The sequence below is a fragment of the Ceratina calcarata genome, unplaced genomic scaffold (assembly GCF_001652005.2).
Source record: "Ceratina calcarata isolate Rehan_Ccalc_2016 unplaced genomic scaffold, ASM165200v1 scaffold350.2, whole genome shotgun sequence".
Lineage (NCBI taxonomy): Eukaryota > Metazoa > Arthropoda > Insecta > Hymenoptera > Apidae > Ceratina > Ceratina calcarata.
In genome coordinates this window covers 67,433-77,022 of record NW_017157935.1, presented here as the reverse complement: position 1 = coordinate 77,022, position 9,590 = coordinate 67,433, and the positions used below count along the sequence as shown (strand labels likewise).

General features: G+C 37.2%; 1 protein-coding gene across 1 annotated transcript in view; it reads left to right on the top strand.

The window, feature by feature from the left end:
• Positions 1-294: 294 nt before the first annotated feature.
• Positions 295-9,590, top strand: part of Sur (Sulfonylurea receptor) — a 20,877-nt gene continuing 11,581 nt past the window's right edge. Inside the window, exons 1-27 of the mRNA XM_026813801.1 lie at positions 295-559; positions 2,184-2,453; positions 2,544-2,646; positions 3,492-3,716; positions 3,778-3,963; positions 4,058-4,204; positions 4,274-4,468; positions 4,549-4,686; positions 4,754-4,916; positions 4,985-5,163; positions 5,229-5,357; positions 5,429-5,666; positions 5,786-5,891; positions 5,961-6,222; positions 6,313-6,450; positions 6,553-6,795; positions 6,972-7,213; positions 7,274-7,336; positions 7,402-7,509; positions 7,591-7,685; positions 7,758-7,966; positions 8,039-8,260; positions 8,335-8,516; positions 8,596-8,767; positions 8,844-9,081; positions 9,258-9,385; positions 9,442-9,588. Of these exons, the coding sequence (XP_026669602.1) occupies positions 312-559; positions 2,184-2,453; positions 2,544-2,646; positions 3,492-3,716; positions 3,778-3,963; positions 4,058-4,204; positions 4,274-4,468; positions 4,549-4,686; positions 4,754-4,916; positions 4,985-5,163; positions 5,229-5,357; positions 5,429-5,666; positions 5,786-5,891; positions 5,961-6,222; positions 6,313-6,450; positions 6,553-6,795; positions 6,972-7,213; positions 7,274-7,336; positions 7,402-7,509; positions 7,591-7,685; positions 7,758-7,966; positions 8,039-8,260; positions 8,335-8,516; positions 8,596-8,767; positions 8,844-9,081; positions 9,258-9,385; positions 9,442-9,588 (4,776 nt within the window). The 5' untranslated portion in view covers positions 295-311. The remainder of the gene's footprint in view (positions 560-2,183; positions 2,454-2,543; positions 2,647-3,491; positions 3,717-3,777; positions 3,964-4,057; positions 4,205-4,273; positions 4,469-4,548; positions 4,687-4,753; positions 4,917-4,984; positions 5,164-5,228; positions 5,358-5,428; positions 5,667-5,785; positions 5,892-5,960; positions 6,223-6,312; positions 6,451-6,552; positions 6,796-6,971; positions 7,214-7,273; positions 7,337-7,401; positions 7,510-7,590; positions 7,686-7,757; positions 7,967-8,038; positions 8,261-8,334; positions 8,517-8,595; positions 8,768-8,843; positions 9,082-9,257; positions 9,386-9,441; positions 9,589-9,590) is intronic.

The window sequence follows — 9,590 nt, the reverse complement described above, 5'->3', positions numbered from 1 at the left end:
CGGGTGAGAATTGAAAACGTGTCTCCTTGCGAAATTCTGTTTTCATTCACTGAACAATGTATATAAAGCGTAACTATCCGAAAGCAAAATAAACTGATGATACTTATGTAAAAGCGTCTAGTTGAGATAGGATGCTTTCTTAGAGGCATACAGACGTAGAAGAACAAGCCAGAGTCTATTCCGGTAGTAAAGCAATATACAAAATCATGCAAACCATTTCATGTTTAAAGAAAATTTGACGAAGATCGTTAATAGAAAAAATGTATATATAGAAATGACGGATTTTCAGGTTGCAACAATGATGCTTGAGAATGGAATATATTTTCCTAAGCAGAATTAAAATGGAATTCTGCAAAAATTATAAATTTCTTCGGGTTCTGCCAGCGTCCACGCGACGAGTGATATGGTCCTGGAAAGCGGAAAACGGCACGCACGTTCGGTTCCGAGAGAGCGATCCCACCGAGGAGTGCCTCGTGGAGCTCGTCAACATTTGCGTCTCCATAACCGCCATCCTCGTTTCTTTAATCGCCGTGCTCAAGTACAGATTCAGCAAACAAACGTAGGTTCGAGGAAAAAACGAAACTGAGATTTCAATTTCACGTTCAAGAGGTGGTAATTCATGAGATTAAGATAACAAAATGAACGTTGATCGATAGTGGTAATTATGTGAAGGAAAAGTTGAAAGCAACTTTCCAATGTAATTGCTATTTTGATTTTTCTATTTTCTTAAAACGGAAATTGGTACACATAAAATTGCGCTGTTCAAAAAAGTCCACAACGGTGTCATTGTTTGAGGAAAACGTGCGCCGAATGTTTAGTAGGCATTTAGGCCTGGGTAGCTCCAATTGAGGCAACTTCCAATTCATTAAACGAACAGTTCCACGTTTGGAAAGCCCCATGATTCAGGAGGGACCACGTTCTATTTAAACAAATTGTCTCAATTAACGCGGCAAAGGTTTGTAAAGCTAATTTCTTCGGCTCTGTTTCATCCGCCTTAAGAGGAGCTATTTATTACTTTTTAAATAACGTAGTTCACTATTACGTACGAATCGGATATTCTTTGTTGAACGAGGAAAGAACAATCGGTTTCTTGAGAACTCTACCAATTATTTACCAACGCCAAACAAGTTTTCGTGATCCCGTTCCGAGAAACGTAAAATCTAGGGAATAGACGCTCGTCACTCCCATTTTTCCTGTATCTCAAATCGAAAATACACAATCTGAAAAATGATTCTTAGTAAGATTTATTATCGGATTACTAAGAATTCTGTTTTAAGAATATTGAACTAATAACATCTTCGAAGATTATAAAAACCTCATCATTTGTTTAATTTATACCACAATTCAAAGTCACAGATTTTATTACATATCTTCAATGAGAAAAAAATAATATAGTAAAAGAACGGAGAGTTAAGGCGAAAATGTAAGATTTTCAAGTGAAAACATCAAAGTTCCCGTTACCCGGCTACCGGAGTAACAAGAAACACGGACTAAACGGATCGCCAGAAGATCAGAATTAATTACCGGAATAATTTACGGCACGTGGTCGGGGTGCTCGTAAGTACACTTAAAGTGCGTGCACACATCGTTTTCTGGTCTGCGTCACTCCCCGTTCAAGGAATCTTAACGAAGCTAAGTAAAATCAGCCCCACGATTTCGCTGGAAAATCAATAGCAATTCCCTAAGCTTGGTTTCATTTTTCCGTGGAACACGTTTAATCCCGGGATGATCCTATCGATCGAGATTCCAGGGAATCGTGAAGTAGGAAGATTGAGTAGGCGGAAGCTAAAGAACAACCTCGAGAGAGTAGATATTATTATAGAGGAAAGTTGTTCAATTTCCCGAAGTTGATGCGGGAAAAATTGAACTATGATTGGGCGAAGCAGTTAACTACATAATTAGTCGCATAGATAATTTTATTGCTGTTTGTAAGATCGATCTCGTACGGAAATTGGATCGATATAAAAGTGATTTAAGCTTCTCTTTGCCATAAACAGGATTCATTTTCTCGTAATCGAAGGTGTGTCAGAAATTTATGTACCAATTTTCTTTAATACATACATATATTAGAAACAAGTAATGACTTCATATGAAATTAATAAATAGAAAATGTGAAAATGAAATCTCAATTTACTAAACAAGGATAAAAATGTGATATAAAATTTTTTTAAATTTTTATTTAGAGATTGTAGAAAACTTACCCCGTTTTGCAAAATTTCATCATTGCTGAGTACGATGATATTGTGCATATTAGTGATACTTGTCCTGGAGATGTGCGAGTCCTGTCTTACCTCTATTTCTTATTCTACTATCTTCGCAATCGTGGCTGTCTTGTCGTCTTGTGTCCTTCATCGAGGAAAAGAAACTCGGAATGGTTTAGAGACTACACTCTCTATTGGAATTTTCGCTGCCCTTGGCTTATCGCGGGCGTGGAAATTCATCTTCCTTTCTAGGTCAGTTTTGCTTAAATTTACAGCAAAGTTCTACCGCTAAAGATACAGTTTCTTTATTTTTCCTCTTGTTGATCTTGAATGCGTATTTAGACATGGTCTGACCGTGAAACACGTTCGGTACACAACTGCAGGGATCTCCGCCGTAATTTGCAGCCTCCTCACAATTTTGGACTTGTACACATTTTATCTTATGGTAAGTCAATTAGTGAAATGACCTTAACTCTCAAGAAAAGATAAATCATTTATCTCTACTATATCCTTAATATTTCTTTTGACATTGAACTTTTAATTGAATCAATTGATAATAATAAAGCTAATTGGAATTTTGTTATTATAATATCAAATAAATTTAGAATAGAATTTTTGTAGCTGAATCTCATTTAATTAATCTATCACGTACGCTTGCTTCTTACTTAGCAAACGCCGCATTAAGGACACAGGCGTTACAACCTTATCGAGAAGAGCCAGCAAGCGGCGCGCAAACATTTGTTTTACATTTACTCAGCTTGTTTGAATAATAATGTTTATTATCTCAACCTGGCGCAAGACTCTAGGCTCGTCGAATTTTTCTCCCCCCGATGTAAACTAGTTCACAAAAATAGCAGGCAGCTATCGTAACTACTTCATGTCTACTTTCCTATTTAGTATACCTAGAAACCAATACATAAGTTGTAAAGAAGATCTCAGAATATTTCACAATACTGCGTTTTAAAATTCAAACAATTATATTTAACCGTGCAGAGGTTTTCAATATCTACATGTACTATTTTTGTGCACAATCGAATCAAATGGATAAAAAATATATTCGATTACTTCAAATCCAAGTGGTACCTAATAAGAAAGGTATACATCATATCCGATTCTAATTCTAGTTACGAGTAGCTCGTTTAAGTCGTAAGTGGAGTACCGTTATACATAGATAAGGAGGAATCCCCAGACAGTTCTAAATGTATTTCAAGCCTCCTTGACCCAGTGAAATTAAGTGAGCATACAAATAAACTAATTATCAACAGAACTGTGGATTTTTATCATATACAGGCGAAGAAGAGGCGGAAATGTTTGGTGAAAAGAGAACAAAAGAGAAGAGCGTACAAACACGATGAGGCCTCGTTTTTAGAAAGGATCACTTTCCACTGGATGATTGGCTTGCTCTCCAAAGGATACAACAGTCTTCTAGATAATCAAGACCTTGGCCAGCTTCCGGAAAAAGAGACTGCCAGGAGACAGTTTGAGAAATTCCGAAAAATTTACGACTATTATAAGGTATTCGAAGAATTTTGAAAATAAAACGAATTCGGAGAATTTTTATAGCTGATCCTTGCAGGAGAGAACCAATAAACTGTCGCTTTGGCAATGCTTTTGGAAGAGAATTTGGTATCCCTTTGCCGTCGGGGGTTTCATGAAGCTACTAGGGGATGCTACAACCCTCGTGGGTCCGATGTGCATTTCACAAATTCTGAATTACGTCTCAGCCTCGCAGAATGCGACGATCAATCATCGAACTTCTATGGTATCATTTTTAGTTTACTTGAATAATAAATTTAAGTCTTTCAAGATTTAATTTCAAAGCAATGAGAAAGAAAATAAAATAATAATTGCTTCAGAATGCTATGACATTTTCTGAAATACTGCAAAACGGCTACTTCCTGGGCTTGTTGATGTTCTTGTTCGCGTTGTTGCAAAGCACGTTGAGTCAGGCTTCCACTCACGTCCTCTGTGTCGAGGGAATTCGCTTGAAGACCGCGCTTCAGGTACCAGCGCACACTTGAAACCCCGAAATGCGTAGCCCATCGAGTACCAGCGTGATTTAAAAATTCCAGGCGCTCCTGTATGATAAAGCTCTACATCTATGCTCGTGGAGCATCGTAGAGGAGGAGAATCCATCGTACAAGGAGAGAAGTAAATGTCAGGAGTCTGCAGACATCGGGACCTTGACTAATTTGATATCAGAAGACGTTTACAACGTGATGAGTTTTTTCTGGATCGGCCACTACATTTGGGCAATACCATTAAAAGTAGGCTCACAGATTCTTCAGTTTCCCACAAATTTGCAAATAAAAAATTGTTTCATTTCTCAATTGTTAATTGTTGATAGATTACTGCAATCGTTTTCCTTCTGTATACGAAACTTGGGATCAGTGCAATTATCGGCGCACTTTGTTGCGTATTTATAGTGACACCACTTCAATTGGTACTTGGGAAAAAAATGTCAGAGAATTCGAAATTAATCACTGTATGTACAATAATTTCGCTTTTACTCTATGATCATAATTATTTATTAAAAGTAACGTTGTTCTTAGAAAAACAGCGATGCCAGACTACGTTTGGTCAACGAGATTTTTCAAGGGATGAGGCTAGTGAAACTCAGAGCTTGGGAAGATATTTTCGAAAGGAAAATAAAGAGAACAAGGGAGAATGAGTTAAAGACACTAAACAAAGATTCTTTTTATTGGACCCTTATCAGTGAGTTACAGTTACTAATTTCATTTATTAGAAGATCGTTTATCAAAATTCTAATTCTTCGTAATTAGACTTCTTGGTTCACGCCTCTTCGGTACTGATGACGCTTTTTACCTTCGGCGCTTACTTTTGGTTGGAAGATCGAAATCTCGAGGCAGGAAGCGTTTTCGCTAGCTTGGCCTTGTTTTCACAGCTTACAGTGCCTCTCCTCATTTTCCCAGTAATGGTACCAATCATCATAAACGCCATGGTAAACACTATCAAATTTCCATCCTCGTTCCTTTAATAAATATTCTGAACTATCGCTTCGCGTAGATATCTACAAGCAGACTGGAGAAATTCCTTATGCTCCCCGAAACAGATAATGTCTTGCCAAATTTAGATAGGAACTTAAGTATCACTGGGAGCACACAATCGGAAATCGATTCCATCAATGAAACTACTGTAGGTATCGATAATTAATAATTTACCTCGAATCGTTGAATTATGGATTATGACAATGGATTTAATTCAAGATGGAAACGACGAAAACACACAATACTCCCACTTTTGGATCGTTGGATAATATCAAAGAGGACGAAGAAGATAGGCAATATTGTTCTCTGACAGATTACAAATCAGATATAGATTCTTCTATGGACACGGTTTTTGAAAAGGACTCGGAGGTGCCTGTGCTAAAACTGAAATCCTGCGGATTTTCTTGGGGCACACATGAGAGTCTATTATCTATCGCTAATCTTACCGTCCCACGTGGTAATTCACACATGTACAAAAAACAATTTCATAATTATTCTATTTTATGAAATTTACTTTATCGATATATTATTATATTTTTATATTATACCTTTTGCACAATATTTTTTTATTTGAAGGTCAGCTGACTTTAATTGTTGGAAAAACAGGAAGCGGCAAGACTTCGTTATTATTAGGAATGTTAGGCGAAATTCAGAGAACAACTGGGTGCATCAAATGGGCTAAGTTAGTCGTAAATTCTCTCTATATACAAAATATTCTTTTCATAGTGTTTAATATACAAATTCTATGCAGAGGTACGAAAGTCGCGTACGTAGCTCAGAAACCGTGGCTGCAAAATACAACTTTGCGCGAGAATATTCTGTTCGGATCGCCGTTCAAATTGAAGCGATACAGGAATGTGTTGAAAGCCTGTGCTTTGCAGCCAGACGTGGATATCCTTCCAGGTCACGATTTCACTAGGATCGGTGAAAAGGGGATCAATTTAAGTGGTGGACAGAAACAGAGAGTGACTATCGCTAGAGCGGTTTATAGCAACGCAGATGTAGTGATAATGGTTAGCCAATTGCTCTTCGTTGTTAACAAGAAAACTAAGTAATGGACGATAAAAAATTAGAATGAATCAATGAAATATTAAAATTTCCAGGATGATCCATTGTCTGCTTTGGATCACCAGGTCGGGCACCAAATTTTCGATCAAGCAATCAGAAAATTGTTACTCAGAAGTGGTCGCACCGTGATCATGGTCACTCATCGATTGGAACTGCTATCCACTGCTCATCAAGTATGACCCAGCTAATTGAAATTATTTCTTGTATAAAATTATTTTATACATATCTTATAAATGCATCAAATCTGAAGTCTAATAATTAGTGATCGTTTGAAGATTGTAGTTATGGATGGATGCCAAGTTCGAGCAGTGGGGACTAAGTCCGCGATCGAGGATTCCGATCCTGAATTAGCGAACGAATGGAAGAAAGCAATGACGAGGCAAGATGAACAGAATTATGATCACAGGACTGCGAAAGACAGATGGTCGCTGATCAGGCTTGTATCTAGGATTGGTATTAATGCGAAGAACAAACAGCCTGACGATGGGTCGTGGATCACAGATCAAGACGCTCACGTGGTGAATTATTATTGAATTTCATATAATTTTGATTCATTCATTTTTTATCAGGCATTAGATATCCAAACAATATTTTTAAATATTGTAGCGTACGCCTAATGAACAGATATATGAATTAAAATATTTTTTATATATAATCTTTTAACAAACAATTTATCTGAAGGAATTTGTAATAGAATCCTCCAGGTTTCGTGCCATTAAGAATGCGAAGAGCCACTCTTCACGGATCGAGATACTTGGCGCACGATTTAACAGACCTGCCAGTACTCACGGAAGAATGGAACGTCGCTAACAAGAAAATGAAGTTCCACCGAAACGCTGTCAGATCGTCGAGTCTTCAACCTCAGAGGCAGCCACCGCCTGTTCTGCGTCAGAACAGCACGCCAACTATTATTGAGAGTGGATACGACGTTCCCAGGTATAGGGAACAAAACTATGTGGATCTTTTAAGCGAACTTAAAATTCAATTTTTTTATAGGAAAAGGAATAATACTTTTGACAACGGGCAGAGAAACGTTTTTAGACAAATATTTTCTGGAGGGTTGGTAAAATATATGAAATATGAAACAGATTATGGTATTTTGAACAAATTTTGATTTGTTACAGAATAATTAGCACGCATCCTAATGAGGTGTCGCCAAATAGAGATAAAAATGTTCTGCGGAGTCTGATACCGGCCAGCTCTAACAGGCAGATGCACTACAGCTTTATAAAGTAAAATAAATTATCATTTTTCACTAATAAAATATATAAAAATAAATCATAACATTTTGTTCATGAACTTATGTTCATCAGAAACAATCAAGATCAGGACGATGATCATTTACCCGATAGACGATTACTATCGACAGAATCTACAGAAATAAATCGATCAACTGAAATCAATGGGAGTTAGTATAAATTTCAAAAATGTACTAAATAAATAAAAGAAAAGCAAGCAATTAAATTATCAAATATTTTAGGAAACTATGTTGAAAAAGGACGAGAATCTCAAGACGAAGATGATAGTGGATTAGTCACTAAAATGATCCTTTGGGACTACGTGAAAGCCGGAGGCTGGATCCCAAGTATAATTTATATAGGAGTAGCTAACTTTTGTCAGATTCTTCGAGTGTACATCGATCTCTGGTTAAGTCGATGGACTGACAACAGCAATGAAGATTCAGAAAATGTAAATTTCGAGTATTCAAACACTTTAATTAAACCCGATTTCAGATTTGTATTTTTCTTGGAAATATTTTAGATGGTGTTCTACTTCAAAGTTTACGTTTCTCTTTCCCTTGCCTTTATACTATCATCCCTGGTGTGCAACGTAACCGGGCAATGGACAGGCGCCAAAGCAAGAAGAAAATTACACGAGGAAGTTGTATCTAGACTCCTCAGGGTGCCCATGTCCTTTTTTGACCAGAATCCAGTTGGGAAAATTTTAAACAGATTCAGCGCTGATATCGGTGTCATCGACAAGGTTTGATATGTTCTTAATATATTTGATAGCAATTGGAAGAATTTCACGCGATTATCTATTAATTTCCTTTAAAGAAAATATCTCTGTCGATTCAAAGACTAACGTTCTTCGTCCTGCTTTGCGGCTCTGCGATAATCGTGAACGCAATCATATCGCCGTGGTTTTTGATCGCCGTTGTGCCCATGTGCGTAGCTTATTTCTTCGTTCAAAGATTCTACAGGCGGGGTGCCAACCATTTGCAGAAATTAGACGGCAGGTATGTTACATTAATTAATTCTTATTTTATTCATTTTTAATAATGTTTCTTTGTTCTTGACCTCTCTGCTTTTTTTTAGTACCAGGTGGCCGATTATTACACATTTTTCTGAAACATTCTCTGGATTGGCGACGCTAAGAGCATCTAAACAAGAGAACCGCTTCATGGACCAAGCTATGAAATATCTAGACTCTAATACAAACGCGTTTCTCCTCCTAAATTCCAGCAGTCGATGGCTAGGAATCGCTCTGGTTGTTCCCAAAATTTTTAATTGGAATTGATTTTTCCACCTTGTTACTATATTATTAACTGTAAAATATTCTGTAGGACTACTTAGGTGCTATGATAGTTGGTTCTGCGACATTCACCGCATTGATTTCTGCAGAACTTTATCCAAATCGCGTGACGCCAGCTTTGGTTGGCTTGGCGATCAGTTACACTCTTCTCGTGCCAATCTACTTAAACTGGGTGGTTAAATTCACCGCAGAAACTGAAATGTATTTGGGCAGCGTGGCCAGAATCTCAGACTACAGGCATGCGCCTATTGAGAATTACGAACAAAATGGTTTGTAACTTTTTAAATCGTCCATTCTCAATGCATATACATATTATAATTAATGAGTAATAAAACCAACAAATTAACAAATAATATTATCAAACACACAAAATAATATAATATAATATATTAATAAAATAATTTTGATAATGGCATTAATATTTCGATTACTCAACACCTTCTAGCTTCCAAATTGCCGGACGATTGGCCCAACAAAGGCGAAATTATTTTCGACAACGTTTCACTTAAGTATAACATAGAAGGGGAACCAGTGATCACAGATTTATCCCTGAAAATTCCAGCGGGTCAAAAAGTAAGGAAAGTAGACGAAGAGAGTTTAACTTTGTTTAATTGTTGACTTATGCGCAGATTGGAATTTGTGGAAGAACCGGAAGTGGCAAATCGTCTACTGTGATGGCACTGTTCCGGTTACTGAACATCAGTCGGGGTCGCATTCTGATCGATGGTATAGACGTTCGACGAGTTCCCTTGGAAGTACTTCGCTCGCGCTTGTTAGC